This window comes from Antedon mediterranea, chromosome 6, assembly GCF_964355755.1.
Source record: "Antedon mediterranea chromosome 6, ecAntMedi1.1, whole genome shotgun sequence".
Taxonomy (NCBI): domain Eukaryota; kingdom Metazoa; phylum Echinodermata; class Crinoidea; order Comatulida; family Antedonidae; genus Antedon; species Antedon mediterranea.
Window position 1 is genome coordinate 29,133,717 of NC_092675.1, and position 25,232 is coordinate 29,158,948.

A 25,232-nucleotide genomic window follows, 5' to 3' on the forward strand; every position below is an offset into this window, starting at 1 on the left:
ACGTATACTACATAATAGTATGACGTCACACAACAATAATCCATCTAAACCTCTTTTCTTCCCCAAGTCAAATTAAATGATAGTATTACGTAGATAATCCGGTTGTCTTCGTGTAATAAATGCACTTTTGTCGAAAATACCCGTCGAAAATACGAAAACTCCACAAGAGCATGTTATGTTTACAAACGTATACACACTCTACACCCTAAGTATGGGTGTAGCCACTTTTGTCGAATGACGCCTACGGCAGAGAGATATTCTGAATATTTTAATATTAACATTTTTAGGCCGCTGTAATAAAATGAAAGCGAACGGAATACCAGAGATGTTTGAAAACATGAGACTGAGTGTTTGATTGTAAACACTCGTATTTTTATCTATGATCATCTTCACGAAACATAAATTGAAGGCCTACATAAAACACATGATCACGTGTTACATAATGCGATGGTTTCAATTAATTCATTATTTACAAGCCACCAAAATGAAATGTAAATAAATAATTAATCTCAATAAAGAGAAATCACTAGGAAAATTAAGAAATAATTATATAATTTACCCATAAATAGGGAAAGAAACATCAAACAATATTATAACAATACTTTAAAGTATTAACGAGGGAATGATATTTTATTCTAGGGAAAATATTTCCCGAAGCGCGTAATAAAAAAAAGCATAATGTCAAAATACTCTAATAATATCTGAACTCATACATGGAGTAATACTAATGATAATTATGCTCGAATATAACCATTTAGACATCGTCGTCTGTATAGGTAGATTTAAAAATGATTGGACGTCTACCAAATATTATAAGTAGCTTCAGACTTCAACCTGTCCGTCTGCATCTCTTCTGAACATGCATTCCATCTTCGAATTGATGTTTTCAAAATTAACAAAGATATAAATAGAATATATGCGAGAGAGAGATGCGAATAGGAATTTAATGAAAATTTAACAAGATTGCTTTCCAACTTGACGTCATAAAGAGCACGCGTACGAGTCCCGTGATTTCCGTGACGTAATTATGCTGTAATTACGATGCCGAGGTGTTTGTATAACGTATCACGCGGAATTCATAATACACTTTATGTCGGCGGAGGCTACATACGGGTAATAGGCTTCCGCATTTATTTTTGTGTACGGTATTTTATTGTAAAAATATTCTCTCACTATCATCATAATTCATAGCATTTCCATCATCATCTATACAATATATATCTGAAATATCATCATCATCATCTCATCATCATCATCGATTGTCGTCATCATGGATGGAGGCTGTCATTATCACCATTGATAGTGATCATCATCATCATCATCATCATCGTCATCATCTTAATCAGTTGATTTTCCGAATTATCATTCCTATTTATGTTATCACATTCCATCGTTTTCATCATTTTATTGTGGTCATCTTCATAATTGGCATGGTCATATTTATCGTGCGCGCACGGTCACACGATGAACTTTTAAGAACGACATAGAGGGCGGTAAACATTTTTTATCTGTGTAGTGTGTGACCTGGAAAAAAATCAGTAATGTTGAATACAGGGTAAGGATTATTGATATAATTTAAATGCCATTATTTAATATATTTGAAAAATTATATCATGTTTACGTGTTCGTATATTATTGCAATATTATGGGTAACATTTTAGTGTGTGTGTTATTTGTATATTATACCAATTAAAAGTTTAGTCCAGGCCTCCTGTTCCCATCGCCGGGTTTGCAGACACCGACGGAGTCGACCCCATCACTGCCTGTGTAAAAAAACCAATAGGGCCTAGCCAAAATATCAGGGCGTTTGGAGATCGTACTAGTTGTAGGCCTAATTAGGGTATTATTGAATCTGGTGAATGTAGGGATTTCTCATTATAATATAGTAATAATTAATAATAATTGTGTCCCATTAACCCTACAAACAACCTGTATTATAGGCCTACATCAATGCCATGCCAAAAAATACATACAAAGTACTGACATTAGAGACAAATATATTTAACTATTGTCATTGACGTTAAAATATCATAATTTTTCAATTTTTCTATACTAACTACTGTACCCTCATTTATTAAAATAAATACAAACATATTTGTCAGTTTTAATTTTAACTGGTAGATACTGGTACAAATTTACAAACTAATTGAATATGTCCCACCCAAATAAGTTTGTTTAATGGTAATGCAGTCAACTCTCCCAATACCGGACTCTCTGAAAACCAGAAACTCTCTTTCCTGGGGCCGTAAAGGTCATAAATTCTTTTTTACCATTAAAAAGGCATTTCAGAATACCAGACTTAACAGAAAACCAAACATATTGGGAAGTCTGGTATTGGAGTTGACTTTATTAGAAAATCTGTGTTAAGTCATTCCTTTCAAATTTAAAGAACAATACAAATGCTACATACAATTTGCAATATTTGTGGCGCAATTATGAAATTGTACAAGGATTAAAATAAGAATGCAAAGAAATTTGGCAAGGATCTGTACAATTTACCTTAGCACAATTTTATATTTTATTTACTGTAAATAATAAAGTAAGTAGATAATTTAATAAATATATAAGTAATAATTAAGTAAATTAAATAAATAAGTAAATATATATTACGGGGCGCTGATAATCATCCATGTTATTGTCTAATCACCCTGTCCTGATCACGTTATTACTCCGTGAAACAAACAGGTTATAGTGGGAACAGTTTAAGCTTGCAACACAGAGGGTCGCAGTAAATGCATGTAAATAATAATATGTTATTGTTAGAATTAATATTAACCCGAATATTTTGATAAATGCTAGATAATAATTGATGACAATGGCTCAAAGTTCAAACCCAAAATAAGCACATGCTTAAACTGAAGTAGTAGTAGGCGTATTGCAAATTAAAGGCACACTGTAGGGTAATAATTCTAACTATGACTGGTCACAAACAAGGGCAAGTCTGAAAATCATTTTTATGTTTAGCCTTTTTAGGTCAAGACTAGTTTTATCATGTAGTACTTGCTATCAATTCTAGTGGGTAACAATGATTTGGTGCATCGTTTACATAGGATAGGTAGTTGCAAATCAAAAGCTCCCTATAAATATTATGAGTCCTATGTATTGGTCATCGCAAAACGGCACGCGGCATGCTACAAAGTAGCACTAGCAGCAAAATTATTAATATTGTTCTGTCTTTTGCAGAAAGCTAGCTGGTAGGACACTGTTTATCACTGGTGCTAGTAGAGGCATCGGAAAAGCCATCGCACTAAAGGCAGCTAAAGATGGTGCTAACATTGTTATAGCTGCCAAGACGGCACAAGCTCATCCAAAGCTACCAGGCACCATATACACAGCAGCAGAAGAAAGTGAGTGAATGTGTTTTCATTTGTTCTGAATTACTTTGTTACTTAATGTTTATTTGTTTGACCTGTGTGAGCAAGAATAAATATATATAGTAATTAAAGGATCATTGCGATGAGAAGACCTTTAAAAATAATAAGGGAGGCCGTTGTACAGTAGGTACAGTATGAATTAAGATAGCCTGGGCTTACAACCAAAAAATAGTTGAGGCTAAAACAGTGGCCACATCAAAATCTCTGCCCTGAGGTTGATAGCACACTGCTGTACTCTAAATTGAGTGCTTGAGTTGCAGGTTCTTGATTTTATTCAGTACGAGTGACACATTCTTTAAGGAAATCTCATAATCTAGTTGCTACTCTTCTGGCAGACCTGTGTCAAGGATCAGTTTCCTCTTCTGTCCAGCCATGTTTAGTGTAGGCCTATTGCACTCAAACAGTAACATTAACATGAACAGTAATTCTTCAAATTAAAAAATTAATTAAATTTAAAAAGATAATTTAACAAGAAACAAAGGATCAATTTTGACAGAAAATGATAAATATATAAAATATAATAAATTAAAAAATGTGTTGTTCTTCGTCAATCTAGTAGAAAAAACTTTTGATTACACTTGTTTTAATAAAAACCAAACTGGAATCTTATAAGGGGCAAAAGGTCCCAAATCTTGTCCTACTCTTGTATTTGAAAATGAGCTCAAGAAATCCTGCTAAATTTAGTAAAATTTGCTGATAAACTTTTAAGCAGCAATATGTGAGCATAGTTGCAAGGCTGTAACAATCAACCACTAATTTGCAATCAACCACTAATGTAACATTAACCAATAACGCAACAATCAACCACTATGAAACATCACCCACAATTTTTGTTACGTTAGTGAGTGATACAGGTGCTAGGACCTGAAACAATTCAAAGTTGACTGTGAGACTAAACCAACTGAAGGGATTTGTGAATAGGATTATACTCAAATCAAATCAAGTATTATGGTATATCTGTGTAAAGAGGACAACAATTCCTTAGGTCAAGAAAGATAAACAGAAATATAGCAAGATAATGTAGGTGATTAAGAAGGTTCCACGTGGCTAATGTCCAGTTATGATTGGTCAAGGTGATTTTTTATCCTCATCCTGCGCTGAAGAGGGTCAATAATTTGATAATTACCGTAGGTCAGGGGGATATTTTTGGTATTTCAATTATCTGTTACTATCTTGTCAGGAAACCAATGATAATCATCTTGTTAATGTTATTAACATGCATAGTAATTCTAAGATTTAAATGTTTAAGTAAACAAATTGTACTAAACCATCTTTTTTTTAAATCACAGTTTTCTTTACTAAGTGTCTTTTGGACGAAAAGAAATGTTTTTGAATTGAATTTTTGTTTTGTTATTTGTTTTTTTTTTCCCACAAAAACTACAGTAGTAAAAGATTAAAATAAACTAGATTTAATTCGTCACTATGACGAATTATAGGTTATATGCATTGATTTAAATAAAGATAATTGATTTTTAAAAGATATATTGATTGATTGATTTTCTCAGAATCTTTAATTATTTATAATATATGATAGGACCTTGCTAACGCGAACACCTTAGCCGGTATCACAATCCGATCAAAGATCCATATGCGTATAATGTCATAAACCACATTTGTTGTTACATAAAAATAAAGACATAAGTTACTTTTTATCTAGATTTCATTATAAATCATGTGTATAATCTATACACTAAAAAATAAATTTGAACAAACAATACTGATAATAAAAAAAAAATCTTATTTCTTTTCCCAAGGTGAGACTCGATCTCGGTACCTTAAATGCCATAGACACGAGCACAGACCATCGAGCCATACACAACTGACTAAAAGTTGTAGAAAAATTCCTCCGTGTATTTACTATGCAGTAACCACTTTGGTGCAAATAGATTATTACATACCGCAATGAATTATAATTTTTTACTATGATGACATCTTTAAAAATGTAAAAAAATGATGCACTGTCAAACTATATACTTTTAACTTTAATATATGAACTTCTTAAGAAAGAAAGTTTAAGTTATTTCGGCCTAAGAAAATGTCATAATTTTTTTTGATTGTCGAAATTATTTTTTTTCAATTTAATATGCAATCAATGAAGACTTAATCCACTTTTGTTCTCTTAATTGGATAATAAATTATACATATGATACATACACTTCAAGAAAAGGAAATAAAAAATAGGTGTTCCCCAGCATTCTGACGATATATATTAATTTTAAAATTAGCCTGTCACTTTTGACGTGCTCGTATAACGCAATTTTGAGTTGAAAAGTGAATCAAATATGATGATATTATTAAAGAAAGACTGTAAAACAGAAATCGGGCAAAAAGAGTGCGCATTAACGTTTAACGCACAGTGCGCGTGCAAAAATCTGCGCACTCATGGCAATTTTTTACACGGCTAAAATTGCCTGAAACGTACTCTAATTTCATCGAAAATAAATGTTGACAATTTTGAACATTTTAAGCGCGCGTACGCAAGCGTTATATGCGCTACGTGCGTAATTGTATTGCCATATGATGAAATATGACCTGACATTTATGAGTACCAAATTTTGTTTAATTGTGATTCATGCTTGTGAAGATATGATTACAAACGTGATTTCGTTAAATCGCGCGTAATGATTGATTGCGCACCGTGAAAACATAACCACATCGATTCCTGGCCAAAAGGAATATACTCTAAAAAATTGACTTAGCTAGATGAAACTGATGCCAAGATAATTCACGGACAAAATAGTGCTAAGGAAAGAATAAATAAATAAATAAATAAAGATCCTGACAGAATCAAGAGGTTATATGCATTAATGCATATAACCTACCGTAATAATATATTTATGTTTTTTGTATTATAATTGCTTTATTTTCTGTTATTTTAAAATATTATAATGGCTTTTTAAAATGTAATTAAATATGACTTCATTATATCCAGGTTGTGAGACTTATGGCATCGTAATTAAACCAGATATTTACTTTAATTAAAGCCATTGAACTCTATTATTATTGTTTTTAAGTAACAGATACCATATGGTAAGAGGAAAAACAACAATTTCAAATAAGAGTATATTTTTCTTAGAATTTTGTAATTAAAATTTTATTTGTAATAATTTAATACAATTCTGTAATTGTGTATTGGATAAGATTGTCAAATATAAAATGTCCCATATCCCTGTTGAATCCATTTTGGGGACACATTAAATTCTCAGTTCATGATACTGATAGTTGTTTTCAGACACCAAACTCTCGCAATAATCGTTATTTTCTTTCCTTCCTACCATAAACCATCAACTTCATATTTTTTTTATTTTAAATGTAAACAATATTTATACCATACAAAAAATTTATATATTGTTGCAGTATTGTTTAATCTTTATCTTAATATTTTTCTGGGAATAATTAATAAAGACAATGACATTTCTATTTTTGGCTAGTCACTCCTAAATCTGGTGGTACAAATTGATAAATAAACATGTTTACACACAGAGCTTTATAAATAATAATATTATGGAACATATTTTATACAATGCAAATTACTGAAAGCACAAAAGTGTTTTCTCTGGGTATATAGCTGGATTGATTTAGATGAAATAAATAAGTAAAAATGTTAAAAACCAATATTTTGTGTTTATAATTTACAGTTGAAAAGGCAGGCGGAAAATGTCTTCCGTGTATCGTGGACATACGAGAGGAGATTCAAATTCAAAATGCAGTTGATGAAACGGTGAAGATGTTCGGTGGAATTGATATCGTAGTGAACAATGCAAGCGCCATTAGCCTTACAGGGACGCAGGAAACATCGATGAAAAAATATGATTTAATGCATAATGTGAATACGAGAGGAACTTACCTAACGTAAGCAGCTGGGTTTTGCAATCATGTCTTAATATTTTTCAATATACATCCATCATTTACAATAAAATATATATTAGATACATTACCTACTTATGTTGTATGTACAGTATGTACAAAAGGAAATCATTAAAAATGTCAGTAACAAATGTTATACTATGGTCAATATATATATAATATTTAATAATGTCTCTACAGTAATTGTCCATTTTGTCTCTACAGTAATTGTCCATTTTGTCTCTACAGTAATTGTCCATTTTGTCTCTACAGTAATTGTCCATTTTGTCTCTACAGTAATTGTCCATTTTGTCTCTACAGTAATTGTCCATTTTGTCTCTACAGTAATTGTCCATTTTGTCTCTACAGTAATTGTCCATTTTGTCTCTACAGTAATTTGTCCATTTTGTCTCTACAGTAATTGTCCATTTTGTCTCTACAGTAATTGTCCATTTTGTCTCTACAGTAATTGTCCATTTTGTCTCTACAGTAATTGTCCATTTTGTCTCTACAGTAATTGTCCATTTTGTCTCTACAGTAATTGTCCATTTTGTCTCTACAGTAATTGTCCATTTTGTCTCTACAGTAATTGTCCATTTTGTCTCTACAGTAATTGTCCATTTTGTCTCTACAGTAATTGTCCATTTTGTCTCTACAGTAATTTGTCCATTTTGTCTCTACAGTAATTGTCCATTTTGTCTCTACAGTAATTGTCCATTTTGTCTCTACAGTAATTGTCCATTTTGTCTCTACAGTAATTGTCCATTTTGTCTCTACAGTAATTGTCCATTTTGTCTCTACAGTAATTGTCCATTTTGTCTCTACAGTAATTGTCCATTTTGTCTCTACAGTAATTGTCCATTTTGTCTCTACAGTAATTGTCCATTTTTTTTTTTGCTTTTCTTTATGTTATATTTTACTTTAACTATGTTGTTTTACTTTTGTACGTCTGATTTTGTTTATATGATCCACCAGTGATATCAGTACTACAATACTGAAGGTGTCTTCACAATAAAGACAGAAATAAATAAATAATACTGTAGCCATTCACAGGGTGATCGCTAATGTAATAATAATTTAGTCTGTTAAAAATAGATATTATTTAACAGGTACTTCATAATTTCATTTTAACTGTCAAAAAAGTGGAGAAAAGGCCTCTCATTTTACTCTTACAGGTTGTTAACATTATTCATACCTTCTTTTTTTCTAGGTCAAAACTTTGTTTACCATATTTAAAAAACAGCAAGAATCCCCACATTCTGAACATTAGTCCACCTTTGAATATGAATCGAAAATGGTTCAAGAATCATGTTGGTAAGATAATTTAACTAGATAAATAAATACCAATAAAGATGTAAATTCCATTACCATTAAACATCACCCTTTATCTCTTTGTCTGTACAACTATAAACAAACCCTCTACATTATTTAAAGATTAAGCCATCAAATTGTGTTGTATGTTGGAAAAGAATGCAGACAAGTTATGATATTGATAGATCAATAACCCTACGTTTGTTGTTTACGATGATGACGTAAATGGTAAACATATGTTTATGTTAATTTTCAGCATACACAATGGCCAAATATGGTATGTCAATGTGCGTATTAGGAATGGCTGATGAATTACAAGATGACAACATTGCAGTGAATGCTTTGTGGCCAAGAACAGGTATTGCAAAAATTGCACTCACAAAATGATTTATAACTAGAAGGCGTGTTTGGCTGTAAGAACTGATCATCCTTTTCAGAAAACATGAAATAAAACTCAATTTTACCAGGCACGGATTTAGGCAGGGTCTAAATAGGTCATGTCTTGATAATTTTTCTGCAACTTAACGGATTGTTTTTATAATTTATTAAAAATTCCCCCCCCCCCCCCCCAACCGATCTATAATGGTGGATCCGCCCATGTTTACAGTACATGGTCATATCTATAAGTAATAATATAATAATTTATAAGTAACTATTTCAGTATGAATTATTTTTATTGGGACTGACAAAAAATATGAATAAGAAAATAAAAGCTATACAGCAAATATGTCTAATGCAATGCAATTGGTATTGCATTTTAATGGAAAGAGAAAAATGAATCAACATCCCTAAAATAAACAATAACAGTCAAGATGAGAGAAAAGAAAAAGACACCCACTCTTGATATATATATATGCCTTACTTTTCGATTAATGTTTCCATGGTAACATTGTATTTTATTTTAGCCATATGGACTGCTGCTATGGACATGTTGGGAGGTGGAACCGGTGAGACACGGAAGCAGTGTCGTAATGTTGATATAATGGCGGATGCCGCATACACAATCCTGACGAAGGACAGTAAATCATACACTGGCAACTTTGCCATTGATGATGAGGTGTTGCAATCTGTTGGTGTAACAGACATCGATAAATATGCTTGTGAACCAGGTGGGTCATTTAAATATATAGTAGGGGACACCTTCATGACCAAAGTGTCACTTTAAAGGGTCTTTCACACATGTTCTGGCACGGTTCCGGTCCGGCACCGGAAAATCCAATCAAATGTTTCGTTTTCACGTGCATATCCATTGCCGCATAGCTGCGTGGAGCATCGTGAAAACAAAACATTTAATTCGCCAGACCGGAACCGTGCCGGAACAGGTGTGATAGACTCTTAATAGGTGTTGGTCATACTGGTAAAACATATATTGTCTCTTATTTGTTTCATGAAAGAATAAAAGTATCCGCTTAAGGGTTAAGTATCCGCTTAAGGGTGTCCCAAAAGACAGGTTCTACTGTATTTGTTATTACATTATATAAATAAATAATGTATTATTTTTATATAAATACATTTGTATACCTGGAATGCTACGCTACACAATTGCACAAACAGTATGTGTTGTATAATAGATGGAGGGATAGAGGGAGCTTTCAATTCGTGCGCATGTGGAGATGTTGGAACACGTGTCCTCGCTCCTCACCTCGACACATGTTTGATGGTTTGTAAGTTCAGGCAACGATTGACGACACTGACCTCTGACCTGACCTAGGTTGGTTGTCAGCGCAATTTGAAAGCTTCCTCTACTACCTCATAGCTAACCAAATGATTGGTGCTATTAACTTAGGAAAATTGACACGTGTCATTTTGGTTCTGTTAACTGTCATATTGACTTTTGTCAGAATTAACTTAAACACACACATATATATATTTTTACATCTGTTAGATCTTTACATCAATATAACTATAATTTACATTTCAGTCAAAACACAATATAATACGCCATAGCATCAACATGTACAGTATTGATTATCTTCAAATATATCTGCTGTTGATATTGGCATGGATATTATTTTTACAGTCAATAGAATAATCAGTATTCCTCCTACACATGCCTACCATTAATTCTACCCACATCCTGTGATATACATTTATTGTCACTCACTGTCACTATAAATACACCGTAGTGAATATTTACTGGTTTTCATACACACAGTAAAATAAATGCTATCATTTTCGAAAATATTTCCTGTAATGGAGTAAAAAATGTTTATTGTCAAATATGTATATAGCATAGCCGTAGCCACCAGTTGGTTGGTAAGGCCTAACACTAACCCTGTGTGACCCGCATACAGATTGTTCTATTTTCTTGAGACCACCTAACCAATTTATTTCTCGTGGCTACAGCACTGTATGAGGTTTTATTTAAGCTCTGTCTACACTGTTGAACTAGTTTGACAAAAAAAAAGTGTGATGTGCCCAAATATGTTAGCGATATTCCTAAATATATGGACACATCACATTTTGTTTGATAGTGTTAACATGGGGCCTATAATTAATATATAATTTAAAGGCCCATGGTGTAAACAAAACTTAAGAAAAAATAATTTCATTAAAAAGTATAAGCATCTAATTCAAACTAGATTTGAAAACATGATCATTTCAAGTTGATCTTGATTAATTATATTATTTTATTATTATTCATTATTGTGTTTAACAGGCCATACTCTGCTTCCGGACTTTTTCCTTGAGGAAGCTGGATCACCTGAGGATATGAAGGACCAGCTGGAGAAGCACGGTTCCCAACCTGCATTTGGTGGCGGTAAAGCATCCAGTCCATCGGCAGCTGAAGCTATTAAGTTAATGGACACATTAAAAAGCATCATGTCTGAGGAACATGTTAAAAAGATGGGAGCTGCAATTCAGTTTGAATTAAAAGGTAATAAACAAATTAGGAAATTCACTTCCACAAATGCTTTTGTGCATAATTATCTTACGGTATTTACATCACATTTCCCGTTTGATTAGAAAGAAAGTTGTTTAGTCTTGGAGCTAATAATTCTTTTTATTAATCGATTTTATTTTTACAGATATTGATGAAAGTAATTGGTACCTTGATATGCGGAGCGGCTCCGGCACGGTTGGGAAAGGTGAGCTTGAGGGCGGTGCTGATGTAAAAATGTCAATGAAAGTGGATGATTTTGTGAAGATGTTTAAAGGTTCCTTAAAACCAACTACAGCTTTCATGATGGGAAAATTAAAGATCAAAGGAGACATGGGCAAAGCTATGAAACTAGAAAAACTAATGGGGGATTTACAGTCTAAATTATAGGCCAAAGGCAAAGCTATGAAAGAAACACTAATAGGGGAATTACAGTCTTAAATTATAAAAAGAAACATTGGTATGGGACATTGAGATTTTCTATAGAGGGCGCTATACACAAATTTTATTCTACACATTAAAAACTTTATTAAATCAATGTATTGCATAAATAAATATCCTCAAACCAAATGAAGAATTAAGTTTTGCTAAAAAATTTGAACACAATTGTAGTGAGTTTTGTAGCCAGCTGTTTGTTTATCCCAAGTGACTCTACTACTAGTCTCTCATAACATAGCTTGTTTTATTGTTCATGGAAGTGTATTCAATACAATGCTTAAACAATATGGTATCTGCAAATATCATCTGGTGTTCCAGAAAATTTGTACAAACACAATACTACTAAAAACAAGAATAAATGATTATCCAAGAAACCAATTGTTTGTATTTATTTAAATTTAAAAATAGATTGGGAAAAAAATCTTTCCACAGCACATTGATAATCAGCAGACATTTCATAACATTTTACATGAGAGTATCAATGATGTAGTATCCTACTTTTTTCAAAACTTGAATACATAACTTACAATTTTAAATACTGTAGTACAAAAATGTAAAATACAGTACAGCACTCGACAAAGTGCATTACATTTAGTGATTTAGGACAGTGCCAAATCTGTTAAACTTCACTTAAACAATTTAAAAACAAGTACAATTGCCACCAAAACAATCAAATCTCATTTCACATCCCTCTGTCTGAAAAATGCTTGCTTGTTAAAATTTACAAGCAATGGTTAGCCTTCATGTCATTAAAAACTCAGTTCGTCTATCTTGATTCTCTTTCGCTTATACCTCATATGTGCAGGGCCCGAACCTTGCAATACCCATTATGCAATGTCTGATTTGTTAGCTTATCAGTCGATCAATCTCTCTCCGCATATTTCTCCTCGCTTGCACTTCATATTTGTCTCGAAAAACTTGAGTTGCATATATATTTGGAAGTTTCAGAAAACCCTGTAAAAGCTGTGAAATGTTAAATAACATGAATGTTAGATTAACTTGAATGATTGCATTTCAACAAATGACACTAAAATGATCTTAGTATAAACCAAAAGACATCTCTAAAGCTCTGTCTACACTATCAAACTTTATGTGAAAAAAAAAATGTGATGTGTCCATATATGAGCATGACGATGTTGTATTACTATCATATTTGGGTACATAACACTTTTTTTTCAAACTAGTTTGATAGTGTAGACAGAGCTTAAGAGATGCATTAAAAAAGTAAATAAAAAAATAATTCCTTTTATGTAGTACATTATATAGTAAACCTTTCCAAAAGCACCCAAAACCAGACTTTCCTTGAGGTCCAAAAGAAAACTATACCAGCCCAAAGGTGTCCAGTATTGGTAGAGATTGTGATTACCTTTGTCCGCCTTTCCTTATAAGTATCCACAGCAACATGTATATATTCAGATCTGATCTGATCTGAATATTCATCATACTCATCGTCTGCCAATCCCAAGACATGCATGTCGGCATCAAGAAAATAGTACTTGTCCTCATTTGCATACCTGGGTACAAATACATACATTTTTAAATTACATTCTTTTAATATTTTGAAAGCTTTCAATTTCATTGAGTATGAAGCTGTGAGGTAAATATTATTATAGTTTAAATTAATATTGAAATGTATCTGTTGAGCCTTGTCTACACTATCAAACTTTATGTGCCCATATATGGACATCATGATGTCATTTCACTACCATATTTAAACATATCACTACCATATTTGGGCATATTATGGGGTTATTTAGCAGGACAATATGCATCACCGGTATTTTTGTACCTACATGTTAGGTGTCAGGTGGACATGCGTTATATGGCTTCTTGTCATCAAGATCCAATTAAACACATCGGTGATGTCACATGATGGAGCTTCAGGTAAACATTCTGCGGCAAAAGCTTCAAACATCTTGGCGCTTTCTTCCTCATTCTTGGATGATTTGGGATCGTAAATTATGCTGTGTGAATAAAAATCTAATTTTTATTTCTACTTTTCTACTAGGCCTACATTCAATTAATACATATTTTTAGTTATTATTCATTATAATTTGTAGTGTGTGATCATTAGAAATCATTGCATAAAATATATTAATATATTATTATTAATTTTAAATTTATTTTGTTTGTGAAAACTTTTAAGCACAAGAGCGCCATCTATCTATTTCGCTCTTCTTCTTGTGCGCATGCTGTTGGTTTTTTACCAAAAAATGCAAGAGCGCCATCTATTTATTTCGCTCACTACTATACATTATACACGGCGGACTCACTTGCTGTTCGAACATGATATCTTATTATTATTATATGGAAAACGAATAAAAAACTGCCAAAGGAAACTTAACAATTCTGAAAAACAACAGATATTGCTTTAAAACCTACTCATGAAAAAATACACTCCAATAAACCAAGTCTGGTCTCTTGAGCTCCGACAAAACCCTGCTTATTTCTTCGTTCAATTTGCCAATGTGATGCAACGTGTGGTAATAGCGACCATCTTCTGAATACCGTGCTTCAAGAAGTGACCACCATCGCTCGCTCAGAGTACTTTCGACAGAACATTCCGAACATAAATCTTCCCACTTACTTCTGATGACGTTTAAATCAAATTTGTAAGTATCCATTACCAGATAAACATCTAATTTTAGAGTTAAGACAATGTTTAATAACTGTAACTGTATTTTTATACACCGTCGTACAAACCTCTGAATGTTTTCTTCAATTACGCCCTCTATCGGTATGCTTAAAAGCAGTAAAATCGAATGGGGTTTTCCCCACACACGAGGCTTTATGTATTTTTCCGATACTAGATTCAAGACATACAATCTAATAAATTAATTAATTGATAAAGACCACATTTTATTTAAAGATATATTTCTTCCAAAAACATGAAAAATGCCATATTTAATTTTTAAAAATACTTTGAATAGGCCATTTCGCAGTTTTTCAATACCGTAGAAAAAAAACTAACAAAAATTATATTATTATATTATAAAAAGACAAAATAAGCGGTTAAATTCAACCGAAAACCTATTTACTATTTTTCGCTCTAAATTACAGTTTTGATCCAATTTTTGGGTCTAAACGTGAATAACTATTACATAAAATTAATGGCACATTAAAAAACAAAGTGGGCAATATAAACAACTTTGAATCCAGAATAAGACAAAACACATAGTGCAAAGACAATAGACATGCGCTAACAATAGGTAGTATAGTAGTATAAATTACTTTAATGACTGCGAGTCGCGCTTTCTGGCGGTTTATTATCATAATAATATCGAACATTTATAAAGCGTTTTGTGTACATTCCGTCATAAGACCAGTAAGCAGCATAATCAATATTAGTTACATAACTGTATACAACTTGCACAAGGTTACATAACATGTCAAAGGGACTCACTGTTTCTATTTAAAAATCGTGAAAGAACGGTTTCTTAATTGAACCGGTTTAATACAAAAAATTGCGTTTATTTGCTCCGCGAAACCTGTTTTAAAAACCAGTATGATGATCGATATCGGAATTCAATTTAAAACCGAATTAAAAATCAATTCGATAAAATAAATTTCACTTTAAATGGGAAGAATAATTAATTCCAAACATGTTTAGATAATGCGTTAGACTTGCCCCAGGTCTGTATTTTTTTAAATTTCGATTTTTGTCAACCACAAGTAGTATACGTATGAAACGCCATATGTGCCAAAATATTTATCTTTTTACTAATAATTAAGTCAAAACTCCGTCTGGAACCCAGACTAGTAATGTATGTAGTAGAGATGGTATATCTATTATGCATAACATGCTGGACGGTCCCTAGGCCTACATAGTAAAAGATCATTTTATTTAAGATGAAGCGATAATTAAAATTGAACGCGGCATTGTTTTTCACCTGATTAGTAATATTTAAAAGGGAAATTATTTGATTATAAAAAAAACCATTACCATCTGGACAAGCTTATATAAAATACCAAATAAGGAAATTCCATCCTAAATTGTCAACTGATCCATAATTCCATAGATTTACTTTAAGTTGATCACAATGTATATCCCAAACGTTAAAGGTGAAGGCCGACTTTCCACTAGGCGAATTTGTTTGCGCGAATCATCGAAAGCGTCATCTTATACGCATCATGTGAGAGGGATTTGAAGGATGGAGACGTGAATACGCATGCGAGGCCTATAAGTTGATGCAAGCGCCGCAAGTAGGCCTAATTTGACCAATCACGACGCGATAGATCATCTGAACTGTTGCACGCATGCGTTTATTTTTCTCCATGGTTGATTGAATGCAACCGTTTTGTAATTTTTATTAGCGAAATAATTTGTTAGTTAGGCAAAGGTGAATAAGTTGAGTAAAACTAAAAAATAAATTGTATTCATTTTGTTTGTGCAAATGTTGATAGTGTCTCTCTGCTACAGAAATATTGTTAATTTTTTTAGTATGATGTTCTGGATACTATACTTTTATCTTCTTATTCCATTATATTGATTTTTAACCTTTTATTTCTTTTTATGTACGCCTATTTATTTACTATAATTCCTATTTACGATAGTGTATTTTAAAATCAAATACATGACAGTAATTGATATGTTTTTACAACAATATATTTAAAGGTCAGGCTGATGCTATCTAATTGAAGCAGGTTGATACAAAGAGAGTGATGATAAATATTGTTATTATAATTTATTGTTATAATAACAATGTTGATCGATTCCAGGGAACTACGGATATGAAAGAAAAATGCGCGATTTCTAATGGTTATTCGACTTTGTTGTTTTATTAAAAAAACAACGAATTATCACATGAAATAGATTCTTTTCGAAAAAAAAAGTCACATCCGACTGTTGATGGATCATTGTACATCATGATATGTCTAGTCTGTCATTAAACGGCGCATCTCAACATGTACTTGCTACTGCGCCTGCAGCGCGTTGACAATTTTATCCAATTAGAATGCTCTATCTAAAAAGCATGGCAGCTCCTTGAATTTCTTGAAGCATAATAACGGAAGCAGTGATGTAAGCGGTGTCTAGGTAAAGCCAGGGCTTTGAACCTGTTCTTGCTTGGACTTATAACCCCAAAACAACATGTAGCGTGAAGGTTCACTCAGGGATTGTCTTCAAAATGTATTCTAGAGACGACGAATGAGATTGATAAAAGGTTGATTACGTTGTTGTCAGTGTACTGATGGTGTTTTTGAAAATCAATCTAATTAATGCAGCACACACAGTTATTATGATATATTGTGTAAAGCTCTGCCTACACTATCAAACTTTATATATGACACATAAATATGATGTGCCCATATATGGACATGATGATGTCACATCACTACCATATTTGAGCATATCACTACCATATTTGGGCACATCACACTTTTTTGGTCAAACTTGTTTGATAGTGTAGACAGAGCTTTACTTTCGTATTGGTTTTAAATGAACTCGAATCGCGAAGAGTGTGTTTTGTAACATTATACTTGATGCATATTAATGTGATCATCAAGTAAGTTATTTCAAATTTTGAATACAATTATTTTAATTAATTTGATTTCTAAGATCATGTTGGCATGAAATTTGCAATTAAAAGTCGAACGAAGAAAAAAGAAATTTCAAATATTATTACCAGAGAAAACTTTATTCATTATTCACAAAGACATATTCCATTTTTCAATTTCTTTTATTTCGGAAAAATGTCATCCATATCAACAAATCACCAACTATTAAACATTTATGCAAATATATATTTAAAGTGTTACTTTATCAAACAATTAACATTAATGTCAAATTACAATTTTGATTAATTCTGAAATAATCGTTGCTTTATCGGTTGGCATTAACAAACAATTATTAGATTATTTTACTATTAATTTAAATGTTACAAAACCAGTGTAATTACTAATGTAATCCAATCGTAGCAGCATATACACGGAAGGTTGGTTATTCGTTCCCACCCATGTCGCAACGACAAACGCCGTAAGCGCAAGGCAAGTGAGTTGACCAATCACAAGCGACAGTTCGGATGGTCCGGCGTTGTTATTGGTTGCGTGTCGTGCACTTCGTCCTTGCGCGTGTGACGTGTCGAAATGGGAACCAAGCTTTGTGTAAGCTGCATGTTTAGTGTGGTATTTATTGAATATTATTATTAATATCATATTTTAGTGCGAATCTTAATTAACATACGCCCTCTAGAAATGTTTATCACGCAGTTGCATCATTATTACAATACAGTGATTATTATATCACCAGAAAAGATTTAAACAACCACACCGCCGTCCAGTTAATTTGAGTCATAATCCGTTTACACGAGCACTCTGCATGTACCATGCCATCGTGTCACAAACAGACTTTCGAGTAGGCCTACGGAAAAATAAAAACGTAGAAAAGCACAAAAAAAGACGAGAGCTAAAATGAATTGTCTTTAAACAAAACTCACCGAAATTAATTTGTATGCTTTAAAAAAAATGATTACTCGATTACGTCTGTGGTTTGATTGGATGTGCGTCTGCTAAAACGCGCTTGTTGTCACATGGTATCTGTTAGTAATTGTCTGTCCCAAATGAATGGTTCATCCATTCCCAGTTGTCATCCCTTATAATGTCTTACAAAACATTGCGTGATGATAACATAATTTAATCATAAAAACTCAAGAACCATGGTCATGTGTTCATGTTGTGTGTGAGAGGTACCACGGTGTAGTGTTCATACAACAAACCTCAATATGAGGTACCGCGGTGTAGGGTAATGCAACCCACCTCAGTGGGGTACCACGGTTTGTGTTACAATGAGTTTCCCTTCACCACTATCCCTAGCGTTCAAGAGAAAAATAATTCGTCTGAAGCCGGTTAAATATCCATGATTTTAGATCGATCATAGAGGTATAAAAAAGATTATACCTCCATGGATCGATATAGTTTGTCTTCATAAACCTTCATTAGTCGACCGTACAAGCAAATACGTACGACACCACCCAGCCTAACTTCAGGATATGAACCCGGAGCCCAGTGGTTGAGGGAGTGAACGTTCATATTTTAGGCGGAATATTAGCAGGCCTAGTACATTTATTATTCCCCTTGATACAAAATCCGTATGGATTCGCGACTGGAGTGACCCATGGAGTCATATTCTATATTTTATTTACTTTATATGCAGAGACAGATCGATTGGTTTCATTAGTATTTTTATCGTAAGTGTGTTGTGTAGCTTTTGGCTGTGAAGTTATGTAAATACAACCAGACAATGTAAACAACCTACATGTTCAATAACGTAATCTGATAAAAAGAATAATGATGATATCTTCACGTTAAAAAACCCACCTGACCCTAGTTTTGTTATTGATATGCCATAAACTATAATTATACGAATAAAGATGTGTTTTATTGCTTGGAGAACGTGATACAACTTGTGTTGGACCACACTTGTATCATACAGACGTGCGTTTAATATAACAATATTACATCATTAATAATAATAGCCGAATTTCGTTGGACAAAACATAAGAATTTATTTATAATAAAAATAAGGATTAGGTTGAAATTTACTAGAATAAATATTAAGTTGGAATCGACTGAAATAAGGATTAGATTGAAATCTAAAATAAGGATTAGGTTGAAATCGACTGAAATAAAGATTAGGTTGAAATTTACTAGAATAAGGATAAGGTTGAAATCGACTGAAATAAGGATTAGGTTGAAATTTACTAGAATAAGGATTAGTTAAAATCGACTGAAATAAGGATTAGGTTGAAATCGACTAAAATAAGGATTAGGTTGAAATCGATTGGAATATGGATTAGGTTTAAATCGAATATAAAAATGATTAGGTTGAAATCAACTAGAATTTTGAGAATGATTAGGTTTAAATCGGCTATAAGAATTGGATGGAAATTACTAGAACAAGTAATATAGCAAAGATTACATTGATAGATCGAGTATTTAAAATCGAAGTACTGAAATAAACTTCTCAGTCTTGTATGAACTAGTTCAGTGTACATTACCGTATGTTTATAGCTAATCATCAATGTATGTATGTATGTATATTAGGCCCTACTGATATAAAAAATAAAAGCCTTCATGAAGTTAACCACCAGCGAAAATCCAGTTACGGTTTAAATGATTTCCATAATAACACCGTAAAAATGAATGACATTCAAATAAAATAGATGCACGAGTTCAGAAAGTGAACAAACAGTATTTTGTAGACAGTGAGGATTAAAATTATAAGCCTATCACCTTGATCGTTAGGAAGAAAAGGGTACAGTAATCGAATGATTGATAGACAATTGTAAATCATTTAGCCACAATATCACGTGACTTTTCAGTGACATTACTCATTGTCATAGTAAACTTTTTTTAAATAAAATGAAAAATGTATAATGATTTATGTAGACTGGTTTGTATTTACAGTATAAACATAGTAAGGCTATAGTTTATATAGTAGGCTATAGTAATTAATATGCCTGATGACGATACTATTCATATAAAGTGGACATGTTACGAGTGTAAAGAGGCTAAAGAGGGTCGGATTTAGCGTCATATTAATCATTATATAGGACATATAAAGGATTATTTTGTTACAGCCTTGTCCTTGTTAGGATTGACCTAGATCTAGATTTTTAACCCAACCTTGACCTCATTAACATACTTTCGACGCAAGCACTCATCGATTACGTGATCGTGCCAGTTCGTAAATACAGTACTCATTTCTTAATGCTCTTTATATAATATTTAGAGTACACACTTAAACGTCGGCTCCGTTTGAAGTTTAAAATTAAATGAAACTACTTTATTTAATCATGGATGCCGATATTGTTGTGTTATATATTGAATCACGTTGATAATATTTTAGTGGTGTCTTGTATATTCGTTCGTTTTCATATTTCTGTTTCTGTTCTGTATTTCGCTACCGACATAATTTGTGGGTCTAACTTTGTTTTTCATTGGTTATTTGAATTTTGTATTGGTATTTTCCCTACTCTGTAGGTGACTTTTTTTCTGCGAAATTTAATAAATAAAACAATTGTATTTTTCTCTTATATTTCTTGCACAATATCAACAAAGCATAATTAAAGAATTTAAGATAGCCATTACATTAAGATATTAAACCCCGAGGTAGTCACAAATGTCGCGAATAGATATATAGTTTTAGTAGACTGTTTTCCCGTCTGTAAAATATGATATAGCATGTTTTTATTTCTGTTTCAAGACAAATGTTGACAGCAACCATACAACCATGCTAACAACATCTTAAATATTTTAAGCACTTTAAACATTACTACTTCTCATGGATTGCATAATCTTGTGCGCTAATTTTAACATACGCAACGTAAGTGATATGACCAATCACAAGCGATGGATTATTCGAAGAGTGGCCTGTGATTGGTCAACTCGCGTTGCGTGTACGTCCTTGCGTCTCTAGTGAGAACTACGCCTTGCCAACTCGTCCTGACGTGACGAGTTCAAATCGAATTAGGCCTATTATTTATTAGAATCCTATTGAAGGTCACCATTAATATTATTTGCACTTGTACATTGCCATTAATCATATCAGGTCTATTATAAGTTAGTTTTAAATGGATAAATGAATGATATTTGGCAAAAGTAAAGTTATTAAAAATATCTAAAAACTGAGTTCTTGGAAAATGTCCTTGTGTGGGATGTTGTTAGTCCTGATCAAGTTTTATTAATCCGGAAATTCGCAATCGATTGTGACATTTATGGGTGGCTGCTAAACACGTACGCCACTCCCCACTGAAGCTTGGTTGCCACTATGAGGCAACGTAAGGACGTAAACGCAACGCAAACGTTGACTAGTGACAAGCGGCAATCGAATAAATCCATCGCTTGTGATTGGTCAAATCCCTTAAGCTTGGTTCCCACTAGTCGCTAGTGGGAACCACGCTTTACGTTGCGTTACGTCCTTGCGTTGCGTCTCTAGTGGGAACCAAGCATAAAACAAGCTGGATCTCTGCGTTGCTTTTGGACCTAAATAACTTTTGCAAACATTTAGGCATAGTAGGTCTTCAACAAACTTACCATGTTGACCGTAATACGCATCTCCTCCGTGGTTTTCTAATTTTAAAGATCATGTGAATGATCTGTAGGCGCGGTCTTTTGTAGGCAGCACATTCAACAAACCATATCACATGCATTATTTACATAAATTATACTTTTCTATTTTCCCGACCACATGATCACCACCAAAGAAGTTTTTTTTTGTTTTTGAGATCTCAGAAAATAAATTTATTAAAAACTAAACATCATTTCATAGTATTCATAACTTAATATACAGTACATCTATTTAACACATTCACGTAGCGTATTCATCCACCAAGGAAGTTGATGTCGCAGGTAATCAAGTGACGTCACTACAGTGAAACAAGCGGGAAAGTGCATGATTTGATCCAAAATGCATCCGAATCATGAAGTACATTTTCCGTCAACAAAAACTCTTCGGAAATATAAATTGAGCCAATAATATCTTATATTTAATAACAGGAAGTCAGTTGTATAATTCTGTTATTAATATCAAACTTGTTGATCTCTTTTTGTAACCTATTTAAGTTCAATTGGTGACCTAATTATTGTTAGCTATAATTTCGTCATCTTTGAATTCATAGCCAATCCCAATAACATTTTCTTTAGTTTTACAGTAAAATAAAATTAAAACCAGGAGAAAATGGCAAAAGGCTTTCTAATAATCAGATAATAAACATGTTTTAACAACTTTTGTAACATGACCACAGTGCTGATTTTGCTATTTCCCCCTAACAGCCAAGTTAATCAACAGAACATATACTGTAATCCCATTTTCAAATATGCCAACATTATTATATATATAAATTATAATTATAAAAGTCGTATAGAATTAAATTAAATCCCCAACCTAATTAAATCACATATCTACGTTAGACACACCCTTTAATTCAAAGTTGTCTCTTTTAATAACTCTAAAAAAGGGATTAACAACTTATACGGTATGTCATATAATCAATATCGTATTCGTAGAATTTTGAATAAATAGTGTCGTTATATATTGATTGTAAATGATGACGGCATCTGTGACACCAACAATAATCACGTCCTATAATTTTTTTTCTATTTTATATATTGTTTTATATTGATTTTGTTTTGTTCCTCTTTCTCCATAGACATATACCGTACGAAATCAACTGATGAATTAAGACCGCACAATGGACAAATATATTGAAAGAGGAATCCCAGAATTAAACCATATGGAGTTATACGAATAAATAATTTCATAAAAAAACTAACATTAAACATTGAGGTAAAGCATAAATTAACCATTGTTTTGCACATTCGGAAATCATTATTGTCTGTCGTGCGATGTATATAGGGCCATTTTATTTTATTTATTTATTCATTTAGCATCCATTCAACAATAGGCCTACATTTAAAATACATAACAAAGAAAAAAAACGAACAATTGGAATATTTAAAATTGAATAAAAAAAAGTGAATGGATAAAGGACGACGACCCATAAAATCGACAAGTCAATTTATTTCCATGTTAATCTAGTGTGTTTTAAACCTATTTATTTTGTTTTGCAATATTTTTTTCAAAATTGTAAAATGATTTTAATTCGATTGCATAATCATTGCAGACGTCTTTATTGATATTGAAAAATCAGATGACTTGAAAACGACCAAGTTTATCTAAAAGTTAAATCCAGTTTTTCGTTCGTCATCAGATTTAGCAATTTGTGTCCTCATTTTCTGGTCAAAGGAATTTAAGAAATATCAATTTATATTACAAGACCTGGCCATGACCATAGGCCGTGACCATAGGCCATGACCATAGGTTGTGAGTACGCCTGAAATACGATCCAATCAAATTTAAGTCTATCATTTTTAATAACTAATAACCTTCAATGTTAAAGCCAACTGACCACAAACGAAAACTCTTCTGTTCTTTACTTTCTCGGAATGTCTCAGAAATAAAGTAGGACCTAGTGCTAGTATGACCAACTGGATTATTCGTAGAAGTACGGAAGGATTTAAAAACGGCCTTTGAAATTGAAGAAATACAACCAATCTACAAATAGACGTTATGCCTACGCTAATACAGTATATCGATAGCTTATGAAATATTGGATAATATATAATTGGTTTTGACGATAACAAATATTACCACTTGTTGACGTTGGGTTGTTGTTAACTGGAGTCGTCAACCAGTTACAACATACTTAGGCCTGCCATGAACACACCAGCATCTGTCGGCCAAGCCACCACCGGACCAAAGATCGTCATCAACAACTTAGTAAAAAGTGCACTTCAACTAAAAATTCAAAAGAACAAGGTTAGTGGTGAATATACTTGTATTCTTAGAAAACGTAATGTATACATTATTTGTTTAAAGATAATTGTTCGAGCAGATACCTCTGCTCGGATACATTATTTGATATTCTGCCAATGTTAAACATTATTTAATTCTTGTTTAATAATTGGTGCATTATGGTTTTGTCGCAATATGTGTTTATAATAATTCAAATGTATTTATTCATGATGCAAAGAAATATCATTCAGATACTAAATGTGCTTCACATTTTCAGAGAAATACAAATGTGAATATTAATTTCTAGCGTAATTATGCCAAATTACGTCAGCAAACTTTTTTCAATAAATAAGACAATGATCAGTATGTCCGCTGCCCACAGCTTACACTTGCCTTACCCCCTTACGTCATCCCCTTACGTCACCGTATTCATAGATAGGCCTATATGGCTTTACCAACGCATAGAGAGATGGTCGTGGCAACAATGAAATGATTTTTAAATAATTACACTTGTACTTATATAACATTAACAATGTGTGTAATCAAAATTATATTAGGCATAATTTTAAGAAATAAAAATAATAATGAAAAGTTGGTAATGTCACATAAACGTTATTTTTTTTACACAAAAAAATTGGAACGAAAAAAAAATTCAACTCGAAACCCTGGAGGTCATGCGTTTTTTGTTCTATTTAACTATCTATTATGCCTTGTTTGTAAGCAAAATAAAGTATTTGTGCTCATTTTTTCCGAAAACAAAATGGACTATTTGATTTTGTGTGTGTGTGGGGGGTGGGGGGGGGGGGGGTGTTGGTTGGGGGTTAGGTGTGTGGTCGAGAAACACCTTGTCGCCACTGTCATTGATTTAGTCTACAATACAATGCTTTCTTTGGTTGACAAATTGTGATCTAATTGTGTCTCATTCTATGTCTCACTGGATCGGACATCGCCTGATTGTAATAAATAATTGATTATTGTTCCTGGGCCTCCCCCACTCTACCCAAAACCTTCCGCAACTATTTGTAATATTTTGTTTATCGACCATTACGACAAAATAGCAGGCCTATCACGAGTAGGCCTACAATTAGTA

The 25,232-nt window shown here is 32.6% G+C and overlaps 2 protein-coding genes and 1 long non-coding RNA gene across 3 annotated transcripts; 2 read left to right on the forward strand and 1 right to left on the reverse strand.

Moving 5' to 3' along the window:
* Positions 1-1,399: 1,399 nt before the first annotated feature.
* On the forward strand, positions 1,400-12,193 carry LOC140051671 (hydroxysteroid dehydrogenase-like protein 2). The gene is made up of 8 exons (XM_072096960.1): positions 1,400-1,555; positions 3,184-3,347; positions 7,013-7,226; positions 8,431-8,534; positions 8,788-8,889; positions 9,437-9,640; positions 11,191-11,409; positions 11,561-12,193. Exons 1-8 carry the CDS (start codon positions 1,542-1,544, stop codon positions 11,800-11,802), a joined length of 1,263 nt encoding a protein of 420 aa, XP_071953061.1. The 5' UTR covers positions 1,400-1,541; the 3' UTR covers positions 11,803-12,193.
* A 22-nt stretch (positions 12,194-12,215) lies between these two features.
* LOC140051672 (uncharacterized) lies at positions 12,216-14,559 on the reverse strand. Its single transcript, XM_072096961.1, has 4 exons — positions 14,233-14,559; positions 13,644-13,814; positions 13,217-13,364; positions 12,216-12,813 (listed from the first exon to the last, which is right to left on the reverse strand). Exons 1-4 carry the CDS (start codon positions 14,472-14,474, stop codon positions 12,697-12,699), a joined length of 678 nt encoding a protein of 225 aa, XP_071953062.1. The 5' UTR covers positions 14,475-14,559; the 3' UTR covers positions 12,216-12,696.
* Positions 14,324-24,183, forward strand: LOC140051673 (uncharacterized). The gene is made up of 3 exons (XR_011845545.1): positions 14,324-14,462; positions 22,998-23,134; positions 23,803-24,183. It is a non-coding gene; the product is annotated as an uncharacterized lncRNA (long non-coding RNA).
* The last annotated feature ends 1,049 nt before the right edge of the window (positions 24,184-25,232 follow it).

Excerpts from the sequence above, each read along its gene's own strand:
- LOC140051671 (XM_072096960.1), top strand. Across the intron at positions 8,535-8,787 it reads ATGGTTCAAGAATCATGTTG|CATACACAATGGCCAAATAT; the intron begins GTAAGATAATTT and ends GTTAATTTTCAG. Across the intron at positions 8,890-9,436 it reads TGCTTTGTGGCCAAGAACAG|CCATATGGACTGCTGCTATG; the intron begins GTATTGCAAAAA and ends ATTTTATTTTAG.
- LOC140051672 (XM_072096961.1), bottom strand. The coding sequence starts at position 14,474 with ATGGATACTTACAAATTTGATTTAAACGTCATCAGAAGTAAGTGGGAA. Across the intron at positions 13,815-14,232 it reads TGGAGTGTATTTTTTCATGA|CATAATTTACGATCCCAAAT; the intron begins GTAGGTTTTAAA and ends TTATTCACACAG. Across the intron at positions 12,814-13,216 it reads ATAAGGAAAGGCGGACAAAG|CTTTTACAGGGTTTTCTGAA; the intron begins GTAATCACAATC and ends AACATTTCACAG.